Raw genomic sequence first — 27,813 nt, 5'->3', positions numbered from 1 at the left:
TGTCTGTGCCACTCCCCAGCCCCTCATGCCCCAGGAGGCCTTGGCATCTGCAGGAAAGCCGCCAGTGAGTCAGGCCCCCACAACCCTCCTCTCTCAGGTCCTCCCAGACAGACAGGCTCCAGGGCTGAGGGTTGTGGACAGGCCCTCCAGCTTCCAGAGATAACACTGTGTGCTGAGGTGGGGTGGGGGTGGCGCAGACAAGGGCCCAAGAGACACCTCCCGGCTCCCTGTCCCCACCACATGGGGTGGCGCTCTGGGTGGATCCCTGGGTGGTGGGCAGGACTGGGGCTGGGCCAGGGGTTTCCAGGCCTCACTCTCCCTCATTTCACGGTAACCCTGTGTGCACCGAGTAGAACTGCTCCGCAGGGTTTTCAAGGCTGTGAGCTTTGGGAAGCAGATCGCCAGGCCTGTCTTCCGAGGCGTCTCTGGGTGGTTCAAATCATGAACCTTTCAGCTAGTAGTTCAGCACTTAACCATTTTCACCACCATGAGTTGGAACAGACTTGACAGCAACTAACAACAGCAACAAACCCCCTCATTTAAAGAGGACAGAAAAGCTCCAAATAGCTTTGACACCAGTTTTAAAATGACATGCCCATTCTCTGCACCCGCACGACCCACAGTTTGAGTCTTGGGAAACTAGCAAGTATCAAAGTAGACAGTATAAAAATAAAACTCTCTAGATGGGTGTCACAGTGCGGAGGACTCTGACGCTGGGGGACACCAAATGTCTCCAGACCCGTAGTGCCGGCTTTGAGGTGACCAGAGAGCCCTAGGGCCCAGAGATCAGGCTTCTCCACCAGGGCCCAGCAGGCTGTTTGCCACCCATTCCCCCAGGACAGGGACTCACCACCAGGATGGGGATCCACCAGGACAAGGACCGCTGGCCATCACAGGCCCTCAGAGGCCAGCCCCACGCTGCCTCTCCCAGAAGGCGCCTATTCACTCTGCCCAGGGAGAGTCCAGGAAACCAGGCGCAGTCCACATAGTGGACACAGCAAACACGGCCATGGGATTTCAGGCATGGGGATGCCGAGGTGGGGTCACTCTACCTGCCCTTGTCCCAGGCAGATGCCCGAGGTGGGGTGGCGGGTGGGGAGCAGAGGGAGGGGATGCGACACACCTTGTGGTAAGACATTTCTATAAAACGCATGTCTGCTGAAGGGCAGAGGAAGCATCACGCCGATTCTCTGTGTTGTAGCATCTAACTGTCCCCTGGGCCCCATCCCTCTCTGGCAGCCAGGGCTGGCAAGGCTGGGGCCTCACTCCTCAGAGCGAGGTTGGAATGGGAGTTCATGCCCCTTGGGGTACAAATGAGGCACCCGGGTATGGGACAGTCTGGTGGCCAGGCTGAGAGTAGGGACAGTGTAGGGGGAGGGAGGGCCTGCCCACCACCAACTCCAGCCCCTCAGCTGGCTTGGAGCTGCCCCCTGCTGGATGGCCCTGGACCTCGCTGGCCTGCGTCCCTCTGACTATCCTCCCGGGGCTCACACGCCCGCTGCCCAGATGGCCTTTCTCCGGCCTCCAGACTGAAATCTTTCCATCATAGCAGTGCCTACTCCTGGTCATTCCAGCTGAGGAGCAGTGGTTGGGAAAGACAGACTCCGGGGAGCTGGGCACAACCGGTTTCTCTCGTGGCGTCTGCTGCCGAGAGGTGGATGAGGGCCGGGCCTGGCTGGCCATGCCAGTTCTGTGCACAGGGCACAGGGTGCAGTCCAGGCCCTCTCAGGCTTCAGGGCTTGTCCTGGTCCAGTCGAAGGCTGGCCCCCGGTTTAGACACTGCTGACTCGGGCTTCTACTGAGGGGATGGCTGAGGTGCCAGCGGGCCTGTCAGGGGGCCGCTCGTGCCTCACATAGCGCGGCTTCCGCACTGAAATGGGCCAGAGAGGGTGCATGTCAGGGCCAGGCTAGTGGAGCAGCGGGGCCAGAGGTAGGGTGGGTGGGGTTCCTACTCACTCTCACTTTGGGGGGCAGACCTCCCCTTGTAAAGCCCCACTGAGCTCACTTGTGAGTGGGCCCATTTCTCCTGACTAAGGCAGTTGTGATGACTACAGCCACCACTCACGGTTCAGCTCCCTTGGTTCACTCACTCTGGCACTCCCCTCTCCCCCCATGTGGAGACACACTGCAGATGAGCCCATCTCTTGATCCTGAATCTGCGAGGGTGACCTTGTTTGGAAAAAGGGTCTTTGCAGGTGTAAGTAAGGATCTGGAGGTGAGGAAGTCATCCCGAATTATCCAGTTGACCCTAAATCCAATGACCGGGGTCCTTATAAAAGACACACAGAGGAGAAACAGAGAGGAAGAAGCCATGTGGCCTCAGGGGCAGAGATGGAGCCACAAGCCTAGGGACACCCGGGGCCACCAGAAGCTGGGAGAGGAAAGGAAGGAGACTCCCCTAGAGCCTCCAGAGGGAGCATGGCCCTGTTAAGACACTGACTAGACTCCCGGCCTCCAGAACTGTGATGTTGTCTTAAGCACACAGTGTGTGGTGCTTTGTATGGCAGCCCCAGGGAACTCATGTGCATCTTAAACTCAAGGTGCTTGAGGCTGGGCTGTTTTTGAGAAGTTGGGAAGCATGGTTACAATGGTTCTGGCCTGATGGGTATGTAGTTTACATCCCGTGGGGCCTCGGCTCACTGGGGGCAGCCTTGTTGAGTAGGTGGTGGTGGGGGGCCGCTCCCAGGGTGAGGCAAGCAGGCCTGAATTCCTAAGAAATTCCAGCTGCTTGGTTTGAAACCTGCTCCAGTTACTGCTGACCAGCTGATCAGCCACTTCGTTCTCAAAGAAGAAAAATGGCATCGTTTGTCCCCCAACCCCGGCCCACTCCCCAGGGGCCGAGAGCTTGGGCTCTGGGAGCCTGATCTGAACCCTCTCTGCAGCCTGTACTGAGTGATTGTGGTGTAGGGGGGTCAGTGCCCTTTCTGTGCTCCTGGTCCCTCAGGAGGTGCCTGGGGGTGGGCCCCGGGGTGGCCAGCAGGACACACTCTTGAGGAGAGAAGGGGACTCCCCTTCTCTCACCACAGGCTTGGCGTCACAGGAGCAAACGGAAGGTGGCACAAAAGCCCCTCAGTTGATCAAGGAAAGGGGCCAGGGACCTGTCAAGGACATTGCCCTTAGGAAGGTTGGAGGCTGGAGGGGACAATGCCCTGTGGGAGGGGGGTGTGGAGGGGATGATGTCCTGGGGGAGGGGCGGAGGAGACACTGCCCTGAGGGGACTTGTACGTTTTGGGGCAGGTGGTTAAGAGCTCAGCTGCTAACCAAAAAGTCCGCAGTTTGAATCCACCAGCTGCTCCTTGGAAACCCTATGGAGCAGTTCTACTCTGTCCTATAGGGTCACTATGAGTCTGAATCGACTCATCGGCAACGAGTTTGGGTTTTTTGTTTTCGGATTGGGTCTGGCATGTGTGACTCCCAGAGATGGATGGGCAGGGACGAGCTGTGTGGTGTTACCTGAGGACTGTGGCGGGGGGATCATCGCAGCCTTGAGGAGAAAGAAAGGCACGGTGAGCAACAGGGCTGGCCTGAGGGGCGGGCGCAGGCACGGGTGACTGGAGTCGGGTGGCTACTTACGGCTTCACTGGGCTGCAGGGCTGGGACTGCAGGGAGAGAGAGTGCTGGTGGCCGTGTGGTCCATGAGGTGGTCTTCGGGGCCGCCCCACGTCCTGCCCGGCAGTGCCCTTGGCTGACCGCCCTCCTCCCGCCCTCAGCTTGGCCGCGCTGCCCCAACGACGGACACACCTTTGTTCCTTCCATAGCAGACGTCAGGGAGCTTACTGGCACGCTTGAGGTAGAAGAACACGGCCACGGTGAGGATGAGGCTGGAGCTGATGAACAGTGTCCCCAAGAAGAGCGAGGCGACCACCCAGGGGCCCCCTGCAGCAGAGCAACGGCCAATCCTCTTGGCCTGGGACCCCACTGGCTCCCCACTTCCCCTCTCAGGGCGGGGCCTACCCCCACCCGAGTTCGATGAGGACGTGAGCAACCCTGGCCCATGTCAGCAGGTGGCACCTGCCTGGGAATGCTCTGACAATTCCCCACAACCCTCCCCACACCCTACACCCCAAGCAGAGCTGGAGGTGTGAGCTCCCGTCTGTGCTGGGCAACTCACCAGAACCTGGCAGCCCAGGTGTCCCTGTGCTCCTGTTCATGGGGAAGGGACCGCCCCGGCCGGAGGCTGCAGGGAGAGCGGAGGTGTCAGAGCCCTCGCAGCCAGAAGTGAGAGGGCAGGGCCTCCAATGGAAGCCGAGAGTTTTGGGGACCAGAGGCCCCAGGGAAGGATCTCAGCTACTCCACAGTAGGAACAGAGCTGGGGGATGGGGGGCAGGGAGCTCGGGAGGCCAGGCAGATGACTTACGGCTTCTGCACCTGGAACTGTTCGTGGTGGTGGCTGGGAAGGTGGTGTTGTGGCATTGGAGGCAGCTGATGCTCCCGTTCTCGGCTCTGTGCCGGTAGCAGCCTGCATCGGGAGGAGGCAGGGCCAGCAGCGGTGTCTCAGTCCCTCTCTTGGGCCTTTCCAAGTTCTGAGTGTGTAGGCACTGGGGGCACCTCTACCACCACCCGAGGGGTCCTGCCTGGCACCCTGCACTCAGCCTCACCCGCAGGGCCTTGGATGCAGCGACCTCACCATGTCACACCCTCATGCAGCTGCAGAGGGACAAGGTCCCGCCCTGCACACCGAGCCCCCACCCTCGTGGACGTTCCTCGAGTTCAAGCTGCACCTGCTCCCAGACTGCTGTGCCTGCTCCCGCTGGTGGCATCTCTGTGGACAGCCTGTCTGCCAACTCAGAGCACCCCTGCTGGGCAGGAACCTGTCTGACTTCATGTGTCACTCCTGCGGCCAGCATGGCTGAGCAGACACCGGCTTGAGAGGGCCAGCTGCTGGTGGAGCCCCAGGCCCCTCCTAATGCCCTTTGCTATTCAGTCTCCACCAAGACACTGTTGGAAGGCCTGAGAGCTCTGAGCACGCTGGCCTCTGGGCTTCTGTCCTACCCTTTCCTGCAGACTCCTTGCCTGGCAGGCCTCCTCCATGGAGTGCTCGCTCTTTTCCACCCTGTGTGGCCCCCCCAAGTCTGTTGTCACCTGCTCCATGAAGCCTCCATGGAGAGAATCCAACGTCCCTCCCAATGTCCCTCTTTTTCAAAGACTTCATCTATCTCACTGCGGACCCATGCCAGCTCCCCCACCCCCAAGTGCCTGGGCACACTGTGGGGAGGCCCCCCAGGCACACGGGCTTGCAGGGGCTGCTTACCTGGACCGCACAGGCCTGTGCCGGGGCAGGTGGCATTGGCATCTGCCACCTCCACACAACACTCGGGCTGCTGGACCTGGGAGTGGGGAGCGGGCAGTGAGTTCCCAGCCATGCTGGAAGTACCTTGCAGCCACACTGAACTCCGCTGGAACCCCGTGGGCTCCTTGTTGGGTGGAGGCAGACACTGCCCCCCGCCCCGTCCCTTTTCGCACCCGACTGTAGCCTTGGTCAAAGACTGGCCTCCTGCTGTCCTCCTCTGTAGATGTGTCCCACCCCATGCGCTCTGAGCCCCTATTTCTGTGGATGTGTCCCACCACCATGCTACACGCCTCCTCAGGGAGGGCCTGGGGGAGCTGTGGGCGGTGGGGGGCTCCAGAGGTTCTGACTTGCGGGTCTGGTGGAGCAGGGTGGTCCTGGCAACGCTGCAGGGACCTTCTGGGGTGGCAGGAACCTGCAGTTTGTATAGACCCTCCCCCGACAGCCCACCTGCTGGCCCTAGCACCAAAAATCCCCCTTTTCCACTCTAGGGTGCACCTGGGCACTGGGTGAGGCCATGGCCCTTCCTCCATCGGGTGTTCCTAGTTTGAATGGCCACAGGGGGCATTTCAGTTGATACCCTAACTGGGTGTTGGGTTTAGTGCCCGGCCTTGGACAGCAGTCGGGAACCTGGGGAGTCTGAGGCGCGGAGAAGCCACATCTGTTTGACGGAGCCCTGACCAGGGTGCAGCAGAGCCCCGTGGCAGTCCTGGCTGACCAAGGGAGGGCAGGCCCTCACCCTAGGCTTGTGGCTGGTCGGCTGGTGGACCTGCTGCCATAGGACACGTGTCAGTGTTGGAGCTGGTAGTAGGGACAGTGGGAGCAGGGACGGCAGGAGCAAGGATGGAGAGAGCAGGGATGGCAGGAGGTACGCTGCAGCCTGCTCTGGAAGCAAAGGCTGGGTGCACAGTGGTATCACTAGCCTGGAGAGCCGTCCCACAGAGACTCCTACACAATGCCAATGCCCCTCAGGGCAAGTGGCTTCATCTACTCGGGGACTGGCAGATGGAGGGGCTCCCGTCAGCCGTAGGGGGCAGCTTGACTGAGACCCCATGCTGGCTGTGGCAAAGGTCCACCTTGGCCAAAAGAGAAGGTTCAAGGCCAGAAAAGGACTGTGCCGAGCGCTGTGTCCCATGTTCGCTGCCCCGTGATGCCTGGGCCCCGGTGCCAAGGCAAACTTAAGGCAGCATCTCGGGCTTCTGGGTACTCAGTGACTGCTGGGGTGAGGGTCAGACACTGTAGGCGAGGCCCTGAACCCCAGGCTGCGTGCTCGGGGCACCTGCTGCCACATGGGGTCACCTACCACACTTTCTGTGGATGTGCCAGCGACTTCCACCAGGACTCCTGCCAGGAGGATGACATGAGGGAGCGCCATGTCCTGACACAGCATCTGCAACAGAGAGGGGCGCTGTGGACAGTGGTGTGGGGTGGCCTGTAAGGACCCTACCTGCCCCTCCAGGGGCGGGCTGCTCACTCTGCCCTCCACTGCCCAGGGTGACCTGCTAGTCCCACGGCTGGGGCCTCTGGGCAGCTAGGAGTCATGTCTACCTGGGCCCTGCTGGGTCCTGGACACTGCAGTGTGAGGCCTGCAAGTGAACTTGGTCAGGTAAGGCCCACTATGGCAGAGGCGGGGTGGAGCGGGAGGGGGCCGCCATCACCCCACCAGTCACCAGATGCAGGACAGAATTCACTCCTTTCTCCAGCAGCTTTTGGCTCAGCCTCTGTGATCTGGAAGTAGCACTCAGCAGAGGAGTAACTGGGGTGGGCAGAGGGTTTGTTTCCCGATGAACCAGTCCAGTATTTAAGGTCAGTGTTATGGGATGAATTGTATCCCACAAAGAGACATGTTCAAGTCCCAACCCAGTACCTGTGAACATGACTCTGCTTGGAAACAAGGTCTTTGAAGACGTCATAGCTAACAAGGGTTAACTGTTAACATCCGTTAACCCTATTGGAGTAGTGTGGGTCCTAATCCCATCTGAGTGGTGCGATTATAAAAGAGGAGGAACGACAGACAGAGGGAAGACGGCCATGTGACAACAGAGGCAGAGACTGGAGGGGTGCAGCCACAAGCCAAGGATCACCGGCCATCACCAAAAGCAGGGAGAGAGGCCTGGAACAGCTTCTCCTCAGAGCCTCGGAAGGAATCGACAAAACTGCCACCCTGATCATGGGCTCCCAGCCTCCAGGACTGAGAATGAACTTCTGTTCTTTGAAGTCTCCACTTGGTGGTACCTGTCACAGCCGCCCAAGAACTCCCACATGTCCAGTTTAACAAGAGACACACCAAGCTGCTCAACCACTCGAAGTAAGTATTGTGTTAGTGAACATTTCAAGAAGCTTCTGTAAACTGGCAAGGTGGCAACCATAATTATAATCTGCCCCAGACACAGCTGGGTCAGTATTTTGACACATAAAGGTTACCTCTAGAGAGGCTTTCTGGGGTAAAATTTCAAACCCAACGAGAAGCACGTGGAGCAGAGCAGTGCATGTTGGGAATTGTTCTGGGTCCCACAGATGCTGCTGGACACCATGATGGACTGAGGGAGTGTCCTTGCTGTGGCCGCTAGCCAGGCCCACGGTGTACCAAGAAGCTGTAATTTGGGGTGGTGGGTAATCATACCCCGAGGGTGTTGGGAAGGGTCCTGTCATCAGCACCCCTGACCAGCCTCCACGCACTGGTGTGCCCATGAGCTGGTAGGCAGTGGGGACTCTCAGGGTAGAATGATGAAGGCGAGGTGAACAGCACCTGCCCCGTGATGGTGCAGGTGGGGTCTGTAATGCACTCTCCGCTGGACTCAGTCCAGGCTGGTGGCAAACAGGGCATTGTGTGGGCTGGGGGATGCCTAGGCCCAAGGGAGGCCAGAACTGTCTCCTCCTGAGCTCCATGAGGCACCCCCCCGCCCCCCCTCCAGCAGCATATACCTTTTAAAAAGGTGATTTAATGCCATCAGGAAAAATGTGCCTTTTCCCTGATTTACCTTCTCCTTTCAATTATGCCCACCACCCGTCCGTCAGTTTGCAGTACTCTGGTGGCGTGCGTGTTGCTATGATGCTGGAAGCTATGCCAGCAGTATTTCAAATACCAGCGGGGTCAACCATGGTGGACAGGTTTCAGTGAAGCTTCCAGACTAAGACAGACTAGGAAGAATGGCCTAATGATCTACTTCCAAAAATTGGCCAATGAAAACATATGGATCACAACAGAACATTGCCCAACTCGCTTGCTTTAGACATGCCATCGGGGGGATCAATCGCTGGAGGAGGAATTATGTTTGGTTAAGTAGAGGGCCAATGAGGGCGAGGGAGACCCTCAGTGATATGGATTGGCATAATAGCTACGATGATGAACTCAAACACGCTGTCAATTATGAGCATGAAGCGAAACCAGGCAACGTTTCATTCTGTTGTACATGGGTTTGCCATGAATTGGAGTCGACTACATGACAGCTATCTATCTATCTTCAATTATGTAAAATCAATTGTAAAAGATAGCAATATATTAAGGAATAATTTATGTACAACAAAATGAATCTATTTAAATAAAGCACACAACTCAGTGAGTTTTGACCACTGTATACACCTGTTGGGAGCCCTGGTGGCACAGTGGTTAAGAGCTCAGCTGCTAACCAAGAGACTGGCAGTTTGGATTCACCAGCTGTTCCTTGGAAACCCTAAGGGGCAGTTCTACTCTGTCCTATAGGGTTGGTATGAGTTGGTCAACTCGACGGCAGTGGGTTTGGGTTTTGGATATACCTGTGAAACCACCACCATAATCAAGAGACAGAAATTTCCATTGCCTGCAAAAGACGCCTAGTGCCCTTTGCAGTCCAACCTTCCCTCAGCCCCTGGTCCCAGACAACTACCTAGTTGATTGTTATCACTATAGATTGTTGTTGTTGTTAGCTGCCATTGAGTTGGCTCCAATTCATAGCGACCTTATGAATAACAGAACAAAACATTGCCCGGTCCTGTACCATTCTCACAATAGTAGGTATATTTGAGCCTACTGTTACAGCCAGTGTGTCAGTCCATCTCAGTGAGGGCCTACCTCTTTTTCGCTGACACTCTACCAGGTGTGATGTCCTTCTCCAAAGATTGGTCCCTCCTGGTGACAAGTCCAAAGTAAATGAGACGAAGTCTTGCCATCCTCGCTTTAAGAAGCATTCTGGGTGTACTTCCTCCAAGACATATTTATTCATTCTTCTGGCAGTCCATGGTATATTCAATATTCTTCACCAACACAGTAATTTAAATGTGTCAATTCTTCTTTGGTTTTCCTTTTTCATTATCCAGCTTCTGCATGCATATGAAGTGACTGAAAAGACCATGGCTTGGGTCAGGAGCATTTTAGTCATCAAAGTGACATCTTTACTTTTTAAAGAGGTCTTTTGCACAGATTTGCCCAATACAATATGACCTTTGATCTCTTGACTGCTGCTTCCATGAGTGTTGATTGTTGATCCAAGTAAAATGAACACCTTGACAACTTCAATATTTTCTCCATTTATCACGATGTTGTTTATTGGTTCAGTTGTGAGGATTCTTGTTTTCTTTACATTCAGGTGTAATCCATACTGAAGGCTACAGTATTTGACCTTCATCAGTAAATGCTTCAAGATTAGTTTGCATTTTCTAGAACTCTATATAAATGAATCATACAGTATGCACACTTTTGTGCTAGTTTCTTTCATTCAGCATAAGTTTAGATTCATCCGTGTTGTTTTATCAGTACTTTGTTCCTTTTTGTTGCTACTCTTCCATTGTATACGTATATGCCATTTTGCTTACCCATTCACTCATTAATGGTTATAATGGTTGTTTCCGGTTTCTAGTTATTGTGAATTAAGCTGCTATGAACATGAGTGCACCAACCTTAGCATGGACATTTGTTTTCATTTCTCTTGGATAAACACCTAAGAGTGGAATGGCTGGACCATATTGTAGGTGCATGTTTACCTTTTTAAGAAACCACTAAACTGTTTTCCAAAGTGGGTGTACCATTTTATACCTCCACCAGCAATATGAGAGTTCCATTTGCTCCACATCCTCACCAACACTTGTATTATATCAACGGGTGTATAGTGGTATCTTGTTGTTTTAATTTGCACTTCCCTGATGACTAATGATGGTGAACATCTTTTCATGTGTTTATAGGGTCGCCATGAATTGGAATCAACTTGATGGCAACGCGTTTGGTTTGGTTTTGTCAGCCATTTATATATGTTCTTTTGTGAAGTATTGTTCAAATTGTTTGCTCATTTTTTAATTGCGTTGTTTATCTTCCTGTTATTGAGTTGTTAATAGTTCTTTACATATTCTTTGTCATGTCTGTCTCAAATATTTACTCCTATTCTGAGGCTTGACTTTTTATTTTCTTATCATTATCTTTAGATGAGCAAATGTTTTCACTTCAGTAAAACTGAATGTATCAATTTTTTTTTATGATTCTTAATTTTTGTGTCCTGAGAAATCTTTGCCTTAGGATATGAACAGGCACTTCACCAAAATAGACATTCAGGCAGCTAACAGACACATGAGGAAATGCTCACGATCATTAGCCATTAGAGAAATGCAAATCAAAACTACAATGAGGTACCATCTCACCCCAACAAGGCTAGCATTAATCCAAAAAACACAAGATAATAAACGTTGGAGAGGTTGTGGAGAGACAGGAACACTTATACAATGTTGGTGGGAATGTAAAATGGTACAACCACTTTGGAAGTTGATGTGGCGCTTCCTTAAAAAGCTAGAAATAGAAGTTCCAGACGATCCAGCAATCCCACTCCTTGGAATATATCCTAGAGAATTAAGAGCCATCACACGAATAGATATATGCACACTCATGTTCACTGCAGCACTGTTCATGATAGCAAAAAGATGGAAACAACCTAGGTGCCCATCAGTGGACGAATGTATAAACAAATTATGGTATATTCACACAATGGAATACTACGCAATGATAAAGAACTACGATGAAGCCATGAAACATAACATGGAGTAATCTGGAAGGTATTATGCTGAGTGAACTTAGTTGCAAAAGGACAAATATGGTATGAGACCACTACTGTAAGAACTCAAGAAAAGGTTTAAACACAGAAGACAACATTCTTCAATGGTTACGAGGGTGGGGAGGGAGGTGAAGGGTATTCACTAACCAGATAGTAGACAAGAATTATCTTAGGTGAAGGGAAGGACAGCACACACTACAGGGGAAGTCAGCACAACTGGACTAAACCAAAGCTAAGAAGTTTCCTGAATACAATCAAACACTTCGAGGGACAGAGTAGCAGGGGTGGGGGTCTGGGGACCATGGTTTCAGGGGACATCTAGGTTAATTGGCATAACAAAGTTTTTAAAAAAATGTTCTGCATCCCACTTTGGTGAGTGGCATCTGGGGTCTTAAAAGCTAGCAAGCGACCATCTAAGATGCATCAACTGGTCCCAACCCACCTGGAGTAAGGAGAATGAAGAACATCATGGACACAAGGAAAGTATTAGCCCAAGAGACAGAAAGGGCCACATAAACCAGAGACTTTATCATCCTGAGACAAGAAGAACTAGATAGTGCCTGGCTACCACAATGACCGCCCTGACAGGGAACACAAAGAGAGTCCCTGACGGAGCAGGAGAAAAGCAGGGTACAGAACTCAAATTCTAGTAAAAAGACCAGACTTAATGGTTTCATTGAGACTGGAGGGACCCCGGAAGACATGGCCCCCGGACTCTCTGTTAGCCTAAAACTAAAACCATTCCTGAGACCAACACTTCAGACAAAGATACTCATGAAGAGTGTGCTTCTTAGCTCAAGTAGATACATGAGACTAAATGGGCAGCTCCTGTCCAGAGGCGAGATGAGAAGGCAGAGAGGGTCAGGAGCTGTTTGAATGGACATGGGAAACCCGGGGTGGAAAGAAGAGTGTGCTGTCACAGTATAGGGAGAGCAACTAGGGTCACAAAACAATGTATGCATAAATTTTTGTATGAGAGACTAACTTGAATTGTAAACTTTCACTTAAAGCACAACAATAAAAAAAAAAAAATCTTTGCCTTGACGGCAAGGTCACAAAGATCTCCTCCTACATTTTCTTCGAGAAGTTTTATAGTTTTAGCGTTTACATTTTGAGTTACTTTTGTGTGTGGTGCGAGGTGGAGGTCAAGGTTGGGTTTTTTTTTTTTTTCATAGGCAGATCCAGTTGTCCTAGCACCATTTGTTAAAGACTTTCCTGTTCACATTGAATTACCATGACATCTTTGTTGAAAATCAATTGACTGTGTATGTATAGGTCTATTTCTGGACTTTCTAATCTGTTCCATTGTTCTGTATGTCTATCCTTCACCAATACCACACTGTCTTGATCACTGTTGCTTTATAGGAATTCTTAAAATTAGGTAGTATAAACCCTGCTTTGTTTAATTGCTTTGACAATTCTAGGTCATATGCATTTTTATATTTTAGAATCACCTTGTCAATTTCTACAAAAAAGCCTATTGGAATTTTGATTGAAGTTGTGTTGAAACTATAGAATCTACAGATTAGTGTGGGAGAACTGACATTTTAAAGAGGATGACTCTTCTAATCCATGAACGTGCTATATTTCCCATTTATTCAAGTGTTCTTTAATTTCTCTCAGAAAAGTTTTATAGTTTTTAGTGAAGAGGCCTTGCACATCTTTTCTTAAACTTATTACTATTTTATTAATTTTTTTGGTGAATAGAATTGAGTTTCTGATTTCATTTTCCAATAGTTCACTGCTAGTCTATAAAAATACAAATAACTTTTTTATTAAGAAAATGTTCTCCATCCCACTTTGGTTGAGTGGCACCTGGGGTCTTAAAACCTAGCAAGCTGTCATCCAAGGTGCATCAATTGGTTCCAACCTACCTGAAGTAAAGGGGAATGAAGACACCAAAGACACAAGGAAATTATTAGCCCAAGAAACAAAAGGGCCACATAAACCAGAGACTCCATCAGCCTGAGACCAGAAGAACTAGATGGTGCCTGGCTACCACCAATGACCGCCCTGACAGGGAACACAACAGAGAGTCCCTGACGGAGCAGGAGAAAAGTAGGATGCAGCACTTAAATTCTAGTAAAAAGACCAGACTTAACGGTCTGACTTAGACTGGAGGAACTCCAAAAGACACAGCCCCTGGACTCTCTGTTAACCCAGAACTAAAACCATTCCCGAAGCCAACTCTTCAGACAAAGATTAGACTGGACTATAAGACATAAAGAATGGGAATTCCAAAACACTTAACTGTGCTCATGAGGAACCTGTACATAGATCAAGAGGCAGTTGTTCAGACACAACAAGGGAATACTGCGTGGTTTAAAGTCAGGAAATGTCTGCATCAGGGTTGCATTCTTTCACCATACCTATTCAATCTGTATGCTGAGCAAATAATCTGAGAAGCTGGACTGTATGAAGAAGAACGGGGCAGCAGGATTGGAGAAGACGCATTAACAACCTGTGATATGCAGATGACACAACCTTGCTTGCTGAAAGCAAAAAGGACTTGAAGCACTTACTAATGAATGATCAAAGACCACAGTCTTCAGTATGGATTACACCTCAACATAAAGAAAACAAAAATCCTCACAACTGGACCAATAAGCAACATCATGATAAACAGAGAAAAGACTGAAGTTGTCAAGGATTTCATTTTACTTGGATCCACAATCAACACCCATGGAAGCAGCAGTCAAGAAATCAAGACGCATTGCATTGGGCAAATCTGCAAAAGACCTCTTTAAAGTGTTGAAAAGCAAAGATATCACCTTGAAGACTAAGGTGCGCCTGACCCAAGCCATGGTATTTTCAATTGCATCATGCGAAAGCTGGACAATGAATAAGGAAGACTGAAGAAGAATTGACGCCTTTGAATTGTGGTGTTGGTGAAGAATATTGAATATACCATGGACTGCCAAAAGAATGAACAAATCTGTCTTGGAAGAAGAACCACCAGAATGCTCCTTAGAATCAAGGATGGCGAGACTATGTCTTACATACTTTGGACATGTTGTCAGAAGGGATCAGTCCCTGGATTGCTTGGTAAAGTAGAAGGTCAGAGAAAAAGAGGAAGACTCTCAACGAGATGGATTGACACCCTGGCTGCAACAATGGGCTCAAGCATACCAATGACTGTGAGCATGGCGCAGGACCGGGCCGTGTTTCGTTCTGTGGTACATAGGGTAGCTGTGAGTCGGAACCGACTTGACGGCACCTAACAACAACGTAAGATATAAGATGATACTTGTGAAGAGTGTACTTCTTAGTTCAAGTAGATACATGAGACTAAATGGGCAGCTCCTGTCTGGAGGCGAAATGAGAAGGCAGAAAGGGACAGGAGCTGGTTGAATGGACACTGGAAATCTGGAATGGAAAGGAAGAATGTGCTGACATATTACAGGGATAGTAACTAGGGTCACATAACAATGTGTGTTATAAATTTTTGTATGAGAAACTAACTTGAGCTGTAAACTTCCACTTAAAGCACAATTAAAAATATATATATATTAGGATTAAACTAGAACAATGAATATTAAATTATTAACATTAAAATTTTCTTGTTTAAAAAAATACAATTAACTTTTCCACATTAACTTTGATTTCTGAGGCCTTGTTAAATTTACTTAATAGTTCTAGTAGTTGTTTTATAGATTCCTTAGGGTTTTCTATATAAAAAATCATTTTGTTTGAAAATAAAGTTTTATTTCTCACTTTCCAATCTTTATGGCTCCCCACCCTCCCCCCGCCCCGCCCCTTACCTTATTGCACTGGCTAGGACTTCATGCAATGTTGAATAGAGGTAGTAAGAGCAGGCATCCTTGCCTTGTTCTTGATTTTAGGGGTAAAGAGTTAATATTTCACCATTAAGTACAATGTTTGGTGTAGGTTTTTCATGGATTTTTTTAATCAGATTGAGGAAGTTTCCTTCTATTCATAGTATGCTGAGTGTTTTGTTTTGTCTTAAATCATAAAAAAATTTTGAATTTTCTCAAACGCTTTTAATGTATCTATTGAAATGATCATATGGTTTTTCTCCTTTATTCTCTTAATATGATTTTGATTGATTTACAAATGTCAAAAAAAAAATCTTGCATTACTGGGATAAGCCCAACTTGCTTATGGTGTACTACCCATTTTATGTATTGTTGGATTTGATTTACCAGTATTTTGTTAAGGAGTTGTGTCTGTGTTCATGAAGGATATTGGTCTATAATTTTTGGGTTTCTTTTTTTTATGTCTGTCAAGTTTTGGTGTCAGGTTACATGGCTTCATGAGGCAAGCTGTAAAGTATTCCCTCCTCTTTTATTTTCTAAAAGAGTTTGTGTAAGATTAGTGTTCATTGACTGGTAGAATTTACCAGTGAAGCCATCTATGCCTGGAGTCTTCTTGGTAAGTTTTTGATAATAAATTCAATTTCTTTAACAAATGTACGGATATCTTGATTTTTCTGTCACTTTTGGTAAATTATAGTTTTCAAAGAATTTATCCATTTCATTGAAATTGTCACATTTTCTGGCCTAAAACTGTTCATAATAGTCTCTTCTTATACTGTCTATAATAGCCTCAGAAATAACCTCTCTTTCATTCCTAATATAGGTAACTTGTGTTCTTTTTTTAAACTTTTACTATTTTTGCTAGGGGTTTATCAGTTTTATTAATCTTTTCAAGGAACTAGATTTTGACTTCATTAATTTTCTGTTGCTTTTTTCTTTTTTTAAATATTTTATTGTATTTTAGGTGAAAGTTTACAGAGCAAGTTAGTTTTCCATTCAAGAAATTGTACACCGTGTTCCATGATATTGGTTGAAATCCCCACACTGGCAACACCCTCCCCATTTCCTTTTGTCTGGTTTTCCTACCTCTTCCTGCCTTTTCATTTATACTTTTGGGTCAGTGTAGCTCTTTTGGTCTCATATAATCGTTTGTTCTAAGCAGAATTCTCTTTGAGTGTTACTGTTTATTTTACAGCCCTGTCTATTGCTTGGCTGGAAGGTGGTTTCTGGGAATAGCTATAGTTCCAAGTCAGATGGGTATCATAGGGCCACAGTCTAGGGGGGTTCTCTAGTCTCTATCACTTTTTGTTTTATTGTCTACTATGTTGATTTCTTAACTTTTCTTTATTATTTCCTTTTTTCTACTTAGCTCTGGTTTTACTTTGCTCTTGTTTTTCCAGTTTTTTTAGGTGGAAACTTAAGTCATTGCTTTCATACCTTTATAAGCATTTAAAGCTACAAATTTCCTTCTAAGTACTGCTTCAGTTGCTTTCTAGATATCACAATTTTGATATATTTTCATTATCATTCAGTTTGAAATCTTTTGTAATTTCCTTTGTGATTTCTTCTTGGACCAATGGATTATTCAGAAGTGGGTTGTTTAATTTTTAAATACTTGGGCTCTTCCTAAATATCTTGTTGTTGATTTTTAATTCCTTTGTGCTCAGAAAGCATACTCTACATGATTTCAATCTTTTTAAATTTATTGAAACGTATTTTATGGCATAGCAGTTGGTCTATGTTGGAGAATGTACAATGTGCATTTAGGAGGGATTTGTATTCTGCTTGTGATGCGTGTAGTTTTCTATAAATGTGTTAGGTCAAGATGACTGATAATATTGTTCAGATCTATGTGTTCACTGATTTTTCTGTCTAGTTGTAATAAATGGTGAAAGACAGAGATGTTAAAATCTCCTACTATGATTGTGGAATTGTCTATTTCCCTCTTTAATTCTGTCAATTTCATTTCATGTATTTTAAGGCTCTGTTATTAGGCACATTCATAATTGTTATGTCTTCTTGATGAAATGACCCTTTTATCATTATGAAATTTCCTTCATCTTTGGTAATACGCCTTGTCTTAAAATCTATTTTATCTAAATATAGCCACTCCAGCTCTGTTATCCTGTGTGCAAAGTATACATACTTTTTGCATCCATTTATTTTCAACCTATCTGTGTCTTTATATTTAAAGTGCATCTCCTATAGACAGTATATAACCATTACTGTCAAGTTGATTCCGATTCATAGCGACTCTACAGGACAGAGTAGAACTGCTCCATAGGGTTTCCAAGACTATAGTCTTCCCTCCCCTGGAGCATTTCTTTCTTTTTTATTGTGCTTTAGGTGAAAAGTTTACAGAGCAGATTAGTTTCCCATTAGATAGTCTGTACATAAAGTGTTCCATGATATTGGCTGCATTCCCCACAATGTGTCATCACTCCCCATTTCCACCCTGGGTTCCCGATTTCCTTTCATCCAGATTTTCTACCCCTTCCTGCCTTCTCATCTTTGCTTTCGGGCAATTGTCCTTTTGATCTCTTATAATTGATTGTTGTAAGGAATACGTTCCTCTCGGGTATTAATGTTTATTTTATGGGCCTGTCTACTGTTTGGCTGAAAAGTGCTCTCCGGGAATGGCTTCAGTTCCGGGTCAGAAGGCTGTCTTAGGGCCACAGTCTCAGGGGTTCCTTCAGTTTCTGTCAGACCAGTAAGTCTGATGTTTTTTGCAAATTTGATTTTTTGTTCTACATTTTTCTCCTGCTCTGTCCGGGACCCTCTGTTGTGATCCCAGAGTGGTTGGTAGTCGTAGCTGGGTACCATCTAGTTGTTCCGGTCTCGGGGTTGTGTAGGCTGTGGTTCATGTGGTTCATTAGTTCTTTGGACTAATTGCTCCCTTGAGTCTCTGGTTTTCTTCATCCTCCTTGCTCCAGACGGTAAGAGACCAATAGTTGTATGTTAGATGACCACTCGCAAGCTTTTAAGACCCCAGACGTTACTCACCAAAGTAGGATGCAGAATATTGTCTTTATGAACTCTGTTGTGCCAATTGACATAGATGCCCCCCAAGTCTATGGTCCTTTGCCTTAAAGCCTAGGAACTCTGTCCCGTGAGGTGTTTGGTTATGTCTAAAAGGTTTCCATGACTGTGCCCCTTGTGTGCTCTATTGTCTATATTAATACACATGCAGCACCTATAATTACATATGTAGAAATATCCACAACCAAACTTGTATCTGTAGGTAGGTATGCTCCCTTACACCCTCCTCCACTTCTTTAGCATACCTATCTACCTATGCATCCGTTTGTAAATTATTGTTTGTTAATACTATTGTTACAGGACTGTCTCTGTTACTGTAATTACTGTGGTTGCCCTTTATTCTTGGGTTCCTCTCAATGTCTTCCTTTGCCTTGGCCATGTTGTGCTGACTTCCTTCATATTGTGTATTGCCTTTTCCGTCACCAATATTAACACGTGTCTTCTATCTAGTTAGTAATTTTCCCTCTCTCCCCCTCCCATCCCTGGTAACCATCAAAGAATGTTTTTTTTGTGTGTGTAAACCTTTTCTTATTTTTTTATAATAGTGGTCTCATACAATATTTGTCTTTTTGTGATTGACTTATTTCATTCAGCATAATGTCCTCCAAATTCATTCATGTTGTGACCAAGGTTGTAATCTTTATGGAACCAGACTGCCATATCTTTCTCCTGTGGAACAGTTGGTGAGTTCAAACTGCCAACCTTTCAGTTAGAAGCCAAGCACTTAACCACTGTGCCACCAGTGCTCCTTTAGACAGCACAAAAAACCAAACCCGTTGCCATCGAGTTGATTCTGACTTGTAGTAACACTATAAGACAGAGGAGAACTGCCCCAGTGGGTTTCCAAGGCTGAAATCTTTACAGAAGCAGACTGCCACATTTTTCTCCCACAGAGCAGCTGGTGGGCTTGAACCACTAACCTTTCAGTTAGCAGCCAAGTGCTTTAACCACTGCACCACCAGGGCTCCCAGACAGCATATAGTAGGGTCTGATTTCTCCATTCTGGTAATCTCTTTTTAATTGGAGGATGTAATTAATTAACATTTAATGTAGTTATTACTATGGTTGAATTTAGGCCTACCATTTTACTTGTTTTCTGGTTGTCCTTCTGTTCTCTATATCCTGCCTTCGTTTGCATTATTTGAATATTTAAAAATTTCTCTTTCAATTTATCTATTGGATCTTTATCCATACCTCTTTCAATTATTTTTATAATGGTTGCTTTAGGTATTGCAATATACGGCCTTAGTTTTTCACAGACTTAGAGTTAATATCGTACCACTTCATGTAAAATGTAGAAACCTTGCAACTGTATAGGTCTACGTATCCCCCTCTACTATTCTTCATGCTATAGTCACCACATATATTACATCTACACATACAGCACTTGAGAAATGTTGTAATTTTTTTAGTAGTTATATGTATTTTAAAGAAAATATCTCTATTTCCCAAGACATTTACCATTTTTTATGCTCTTTATTCATTCCTGAAGATCTGTGTTTCATGCTGGTATCATTTACCTTCAGCTGAAAAAACCTCCTCTAGCATTTCTTGTAGTACACATTTGATGGCAACCAATTCTCTTAGTCTTCCTTTTTCTGAAAATATCTTTATGTAACCTTCATCCTTGAAGGCTATTTTAGCTGTATATAGAATTCTGTGAATGACCGTTTTTTATTTCAGCTCTTGAAGGATATAGTTCCACTTTCTTTTGGCCTCCATAATTTTGGATGATACATCATTTGAAACACTAGTCTCTTGTATGATGTAATCTGTTGTTTTTCTCTGGCTGTTTTCAAGATTAAAAGAAAAAAAAACCAAACTAATCTTTAACTTTCAGTAGTTTGAAAATGATGCGTCTATGTGAGGTTTTATTCATATGTATCCTGTTTAGAGTTCACTGAATTTCTTAAATTCATAAATTTATGTTTTTCATCAAATTTGGAAAGTTTTTGGTCATTATTTCTTCAACTATTTCTTGTGCCCCACTGTGTCTCTCCCCTCCTTCTGAAACTCGAATTACCCATGTATTAGATATTTTGATATTTTCCAAGAGGTCCTTAAGGCTCTCTGTTCAGGTTTTTGTTTTCAAACACAAGTCTCCCATTTTTCTTCAGATTGAATGCTTTCTATTGATCTTTCTTCAAAATCACAATTTCCTCTGTTATCTCCATACTATTATGCCCATTCAGTGAACTTTTTATACCAGATCATGAATTTTAAATTCTAAAATTTCCCTTTGGATCTTTTTCATATTTTCTGTTTCTCTGCTGATATTTTCTATATTTTTGTTCATGATGAGTATATTTTTCTTTACTTAATTGAGCAAAATTACTAAACCTGCTTTAAAGTGCTTGTTTGATTATTCTAACACCTGGGCCATCACAGGATTGTTATCTATGTGTTGTCTTTTCCCTTGAGAATGGGTCATATTATCCTGACTCTTCATGTATTGAATAATTTGGGATTGTATCCTATACAACTTGAATTATATGTTGTAGAGATTTTGGATTCTGTTACATTCCTCTGAAGAGAGTTAATGTTTTTGCTTTAGTAGGAAATCAATTGCATTAGATTCAAACTGCAAACTCTGCCAAACCTGTGATGAGTGGTGGCTCAGATCTCAGTTCAGACTGCCTTCAGCACACATGGTTCAAGGGTTGGTCAGAAATTTGAGCAGAGTTTACACACAGAATTCCTCTTCTCTGGCTCTCTTTCTGTGGTTTCTCTTACTCCTCTCCAGCAGCTATGGTTGCCCTGGGCTCTTTCCCCTCATTCCTCTAGCAGGGAAGAGAGTGGATTGACTTTCTATCAGAGTTTTAGTCCCCCCATGCCACTGTTGTAGTGGCTGTGGCTGCAGTCAGAGCAAGATGAAAAAACACGAAACTCATTCTGTGCTGGTTACTTCCTCCAGGTTTTAACTGCTCTCCAAAATGCCTGCTTTTGTTCATTCTTTACAGCCCTCAGGTAGCTGTTTTTTATACCTTGTTCAGAGTTTATAATTATCCATGGGAGGGTTATTTTGTTAGAGGCTTATTCTTCCATATTAGAAGCAGAACTCTACTATATGACTTCTTGTATCCAGAACCAAAAGCAAGTTTAGTTTCCAAATGGTGGAAGGAATTTCCCAAGTGCTGCACTCTGATCTGCAACAAGTATTTTAACAGGTACTTGGAGAGAATGGATATGCCCCATAAAGTCTTATCTTCACTGGGCAGGAGTCAGATAATTAACTTACAAATAAAGACAGACTGTGTTGGTCTCTGGGTTGACCTCTGGGAAGCAAACTGAGAATGCAAGCTAAAACATTCTTCTTGGTTCAGAATGTGAGTCTAGTAGCAAAAAGATAAATTTAAGACAATAAGCTATAAATAACAACATTTTCATAGTCTCTTTCATCCTTAAAGCATTCCCCCAAAGAATTGTCAAATTAATAAATAATCCTCTGGGGTTCATTCTCTTAAACAAAATGTAATTTTCTAGCCTTGGAGGTTTATTATACAAAATGTGTGTAAGCCTAGGGTTGGTCATTCATGATCATGTTTGTTTGTGAAGGATCAAAAAGTCTCTTTTTTTCTGTAGATCCTGGATCTCCAAGGGATCTGAACTTGCTCACCATCTAACAGCAACATCCAACACTTATATAGCACTTACCAAGTGCCAAGCACTATTCTATGTGATTTACATATATTAACTCATTTTACTCTCCCAACAATGTCTATTTTCACCCCATTTTAAAGATGAGGAAATGGATTTGCATAAGATCACACAGCTTGTATGCAGGGTGAGGACTAGGCCTAGGTCCTCTGGCTCCAGAGCCTGTACTTACCCACCACACCCAAATGGTTTCTGAGGGTTTTTCACCTAGACCTGGTAAATACTGCTTGTTTTACAAGGTTCAACTAATACCCTCAGCATGTCTGGCCAAGCATGCTGCAATTCTCCAGAAATTCTCAGCTTAACAAGGCATTTAAGATGTAAAAAACACCTTAAATATTGTGAAAAGCTATTAACTATTTAAAGTAAAAATAATAACATAGTACTGTAGAATTTTATATCATACGTAGAAGTAAAATACATGACAACAAGAGCACTAATAGTAGGAGGTAATAATTGCAAGTCTACTGTTATGAGGTTCTCATATTGTTTGTGAAGAACAAGAATTTTTTAAAGGGAGACTGTGATAAATTAACATGCATATTTAATCTTTAGAACAACCACTTAAAAATGGTGCAAAGAGGCAGAATTAAAAAGTCAATAGAGGAGATAAAATGGAATAAAAAATACTGATTACCTAAAAGAGAGAGAGAGAGGAAAGAAAAAGAGCAGAGAAACAAAAAGTAGATGAAAAGAATAGAAACAAAACATCAAGATGGTAGACTTAAACCCAAATACTCTGATAACTTCATTAAATATACATGGTTTAAATACTCCAATTAAAAAGTAAAGATTATCAGATTGGATAAAAAGCAAGACACAATGATATACTCTGTATAAGAAACAAACTGTAAACATAATGACACAGACATATTGAAAGTACAGGATGAAACAAGATAGTCTATACAAATTCTGAGTATAAGAAAGCTTGTGTGGATATATTGGTATCAGACAGAGTGGACTTCAAGAAGAGTATTCCAAAAAACCCAAACCCACTGCCGCTGAGTCGATTCTAAACAGAGTAGAACTGCCCCATAGGGTTTCCAAGGCTGAAATCATTATGGAAGCAGACTGCCACATCTTTCTCCTGCAGAGCGGCTGGTGGTTTGAACTGCTGACCTTTCAGTTAGCAGCCAAGCGCTTAACCACTGCACCACCAGGGTGCCTCCAAGAAGAGTATTACCATAGATAAAAGGAGGGCCTTTCACAATGATAAAAAGGGTCGATTCATCAAGAAGATAATCAACTTTAAGTATGTATGCACTTAATAAGAGCTTCCAAATACATGAAGTAGAAGTTGACAGAACTAAAAGGAAAAAGACAAATCCACAAGCATAGTTGCTGACTATAGTATTTCTCTTTCAATAACTGATAAATAAAGTCTTTAAAGAAATCAGGAAGGATATATAAGATTTGGGCAATATTATCAGCCAACTCGACCTAACTGATATTTACAGAACATGTCACCCAACAAAAGCAGAATACACATTCTTCTTAAGTGCAAATAGATTATTCACAAAGATAAGACTGTATGCTAGGCCATAAAACAAGTCTCAATAAATTTCAAAGGCTCAAAATCATACAGGATATATTCTCTGACTACAATGGTATTATATTACCAATCAATAATAATGTTTTAGAAAATCTTCAAATACCATATTTTTATGCAAATAAAGCTCACCTTCTATGTTTGCTTGCTAACCGCGCCCCATCTCCACGAAGTATTTTTGTTAAGTGCACTAAGCTATTTTTTTTTTTAACAGCAACATGTAAAAAAAAAAAAAAATTGACATAACAGCACTTATGAAAATAACTTGTTGGGGGGAGGGCACGGTTGGCAAACATAGAAGGTGCATGTTATTTGTGAAGAAACACAGTATTTGGAACTTAAACAGACTATAAATAATCCATGGGTCAAAAAAAACCACAAGGTAAATTTTATAATATTTTTAACAGAAAGAATGAAAATACAACATATCAAACTGTGGAAGAAGCTAAAGCAAGCTTTGAAGGAAATTTAAGCTTTAAATGCCTATATCAGAAAAGAAGAAAAATGTAAAATCAATGATCTATGCTTCCATCTTAAGAAAATAGAAAAAGATGAGCAAATTAAACCCAAGTTCAGCAGACGAAAGGAAATAATAGAAATAAGAGTGGAAATGAAATGGACAAGCATTAGACAAAATAAACATAGTCAAAAGCTGGCTCTTTGAAAAAAAACTGATAAACCCTTAGCAAGAGTAATCAAGAAAACAAATATGTCAACACAAATTACCAATATCAGAAATGAAAGAAGGAATATCACTATAAATTCTACAATCATGAAAGGGTAATCAGCCAATATTATAAACAACTTTCTGCCAATAAATTCAACAACCAGATGAAATAGACAAATTTATTTAAAGACAAAGATTACCAAAAATGACACAAGATGTAGCAGAAAATGTGAATAGCCCTATATCCATTAAAGACATTGAATTCACAATTTTAAAAAGTCCCACAAACAAAACAAGTCCAGATAGCTTCACTGATGAATTCTACCAAACATTTAAGGAAGAATAACCAGTATTATACAAAGTCTTTCAGAAAATAGAGAAGGCAGAACATGTCCCAACTCATTTTATAAGACTTGCAAGCAAGACCCAACAATATGCCAACATAAGCCTGATAGCAAACTAGACAGGACATTACAAGGAAAAATAGTACAGATATTAGAAAATACTAATATCCCTCATGAACATAGACGTAAAAACCTTTAACAAAATCATAGCAAATCAAATATATTAATATATGAAAAGGATGACAAGAGCATAACCAAATGGGTTTATCCCAAGAATGCAAGGTTGGTTTAACATACAAAAATCAATCACTGTAATCCACTGTCATAACAGATTAAAGGAGAAAAATCATACAATCATTTCAACAGATAACAGATAAAGCAATTGACAAAATTTAAGGCCCATTCATGATTAAAAATAAAAAACTCTGAGCAAATGAGGAATAGCAGGAAACACCCTCAACCTCATAAAGGACATCTACAAAAAACCTATAGTTAACATCATGCTTAACAGTGAAATAGTGAACATTTTCCCCTAAGACTGGGAACAAGTCAAGGATGTCTGCTCTTACCACTTCTACTCAACAGTGTGTCCTGTAGGTTCTAGCTGGTGTAAGAAGGCAAGAAAACAAAAGCATTAAGGAGTAGAAAGGAAGTCATACCATTTCTACCCATGAGGATGGCTGAAGTGGAAAGGCTTTGACATTGTGTATTGGGAAAGTCACAGAAAAACTGGAACTTGCACTTCCTATGACATAGCAGTTTCACTCCTGGGTATTTTCCCAAGAGAAGTGAAAACAGGCTTTGCGAGGCTGAACATGGCTGCCCTCACGCTTTCCGTTAGTTCACTGCTGTTTTCTCTGTTACGTGACCTTGCTAATAAAGACTCCTTCACCGCCACACTGGAATTACCTGCCTCTTTTTTTGGTCTCTCAGCACCCTCCAATTTTGGAGGCAAATTTCAAGTTACTGGTCCATGCCTGGACAACATGTCCACAGAAAACGTGCACAAGACTGTACACAGTGTCTTTATTCACACATGCCAAGCACTGGGAACTCACTGAGGGGCCATCAACAGAAGGGAGAAGCACACAGTGGGTGTCCTCACACGACGTGGGGAATCTCGCTGAGTCCACTGAGCGTAATGCCAGAAACAGAGTGTGCACCTTATGACTCCATGAGGATGACAGAAGGGTGGGAGAAATCAAGGAGTGCTTGCTTGGGGCATGGGATGGCGAGGCTTGCGAAAACCTTCCGGGATGACAGAAATGTTCTCTATCACAAGAGATGTGTGGGCTGCACAGGTGTTTGTAATTGTCAAAACTGACTGTGCGCCTCACTGCGTGTAAACAATATCTTGATAATTAACTGACTAAAATGCAATCTCTTTTCTATTTTGAAAATCTTATTGGAGCCAAAACACTAAATAATTGGGTTAAAAATTCTACAAGGCAATGAAAAATTTGGTGAGAATTTATACTTCAAATTGTATATGCTCTTTTACAACTCTGGATTTTCCTTAGAAGAACGGGTTTCACTGAAGGAAGCATGCCTTCCAGTCACTGTCATTTTAAATAAGTAACATATGTGGGCAGAATGTAACTGTGCTGGGTCAGTCAACAAGGGTTTAGGTGCCTGGCAGGACCGGTCTGGGGTAGAACACACAAATACTCCTCCTAACTGGCCTTCTCCAGCCTTCCATAGCTGCTGTGGCTGGAAAGGGGGGGCGGTGAGTGGGGTGTCAGGGTGAGGGTAGGGTGTGGTGTGTTGGGTAAAGGTGGGGGATGGGGGTAGAGTTGGGTGGGGTGGGGTGGTGGGTGAGGGTGGGGGTGAAGTGTAGGGTAAGGGTAGGGTGGGTGTGAGTGTGGTGCGGTGGGTGGGGATAGATAGCCCTTCTGTTTCACAGCCTTGTGCTTGTCTTGTTTCTCCAATTAAAATGGAAGTGCCTTTCTCTGACCACGCTGCTGAAAGTAGATTTAAAACGTGGCGAACACAAAAAAGGAGGGCCCTTTGGGCCTCCATTCCACTAGTGCCAGCTGCTACTGCTGTCCTCACAGAAAGCAAAGGGAGCCACTGCGAAGCTCTTGCGACACCACAGGACAGCCAAGCACCTACAAACAGGCGCTTCTCCTAACAATACCCTCCAAGTGCAGACAGAAAATAAGTGCTGAAGCGACGCAACTGGGCGTAAACGGAGCTGGCCGTGGGGTCCTGCCAGTCTCAGTACCATAGCGATACTGAGCTCATTCTTCAAGTGAATCATCTGATCATCAAAGCCAACCAACGGGAAGGCAGTAATGCCAGAGGGGCAGGGCAAGCTTGGAGAGCCGGGATGCTGCCAGGTGAGTGCCCATCAAGACACCTGTTCGCTCAGCTTTTAGGCATAATGAGGTGGTGGTGGTGGGGTGCCAGGACGAGGAATATTCTGGATAATGCAAATTGTATTTTCTTCTGTGAGCTACTAAAAACATGGCATCAACACCCCTGGTTGCACACACACTACCTGTGCAGTGGCTCTTAACTGGAGTGGGAATGGGAATACTCTGGGCGTCTCATCAAACCTCCCGCCTCTGACCAGCTGCGCCCGCTCGCCGGGGCGGGGTCTCCAGCTTGCCCCCTCTCGAAGGGCTTCCCCAGACTGAAAACCAGAGAAAGATGGGGCCCTAATCCTGCCTTCCCCCAATACTGAAGTAATACTGACAGAAGAAAGCAAAACAATACATGTTTTCCTTCAAATTTAACAGGATGAAGCAGTTAAGAACTCAGAAAAAAGTTTTACGGGAAAAGCTGCATTTGCCAAAATGCTCTCTCTGCAATGCTGCAAGAAATGTATCCAAACCGCTTGTAATTAATTAAATTGTACCTACACTAAAACATCGATTAAAGTGTTATGATAATAACACCCTCTTTGTACATGCATTACAGGTTTACAACTAAACCTTGACAATTTCGTGGCGATAAACTGACAAAAATAAATCCTAAATCGAAGAAAAAGATCAGGTCTTAACAGACCCTATGACACCTCAGTGCAGTGAGGCCCGGCGGTCTGAAAAGACAACCCGCACCACGTTTCCTTCCCGGCGCTGCGGGCATCTAACCTCCTGGGGGAGCAGACGCCGACAAGGCCTCGCGCTCGGGCTGGGGGTCGCCCTGACAGCACCAGTGACGGCCCCCGGAAGCCTCCGGGGCGCTAGGCTCCGTTTACGGGTGGTCTCTCTTAGCTCACGAAGACGTGGAGAAATGAGAAGGAGGGACCAGGTGGACGCGCTGGGGACTTGTCGTCGGGGACCCTAGGAGCCTGGCCGGGGTCCCCTCGGACCTTTGTCCGGGCCTCCCGCGCCCCGCCCGGCGCCGCCGACGCCGTCTGTCCGGTGTCAGCTCTCGGCTGCGCGGGGGTAGCTGCCTCCGGCACCCCACCCAGCCCCCACCGCTTCCACGCCCGCCCCCAGCCCCTCACTCACCCCAGCGCCCTTCGGTTCCTCT

The 27,813-nt window shown here is 45.2% G+C and overlaps 1 protein-coding gene across 1 annotated transcript; it reads right to left on the bottom strand.

Annotated features, from left to right (window-relative positions):
* Positions 1–260: 260 nt before the first annotated feature.
* On the bottom strand, positions 261–27,813 carry CUNH1orf159 (chromosome unknown C1orf159 homolog). The gene is made up of 9 exons (XM_023738726.1): positions 27,792–27,813; positions 6,591–6,677; positions 5,252–5,327; positions 4,358–4,459; positions 4,112–4,177; positions 3,742–3,876; positions 3,574–3,599; positions 3,454–3,484; positions 261–1,870 (listed from the first exon to the last, which is right to left on the bottom strand). The coding sequence occupies exons 2-9, from the start codon at positions 6,675–6,677 to the stop codon at positions 1,773–1,775; spliced, it is 621 nt and encodes a 206-aa protein (XP_023594494.1). The 5' UTR covers positions 27,792–27,813; the 3' UTR covers positions 261–1,772.

The sequence above is a fragment of the Trichechus manatus genome, unplaced genomic scaffold (assembly GCF_000243295.1).
Source record: "Trichechus manatus latirostris isolate Lorelei unplaced genomic scaffold, TriManLat1.0 scaffold00122, whole genome shotgun sequence".
NCBI lineage: Eukaryota > Metazoa > Chordata > Mammalia > Sirenia > Trichechidae > Trichechus > Trichechus manatus.
Note: the sequence above shows the minus strand (reverse complement) of the source record. Positions and strands in the feature narration are given on the sequence as shown.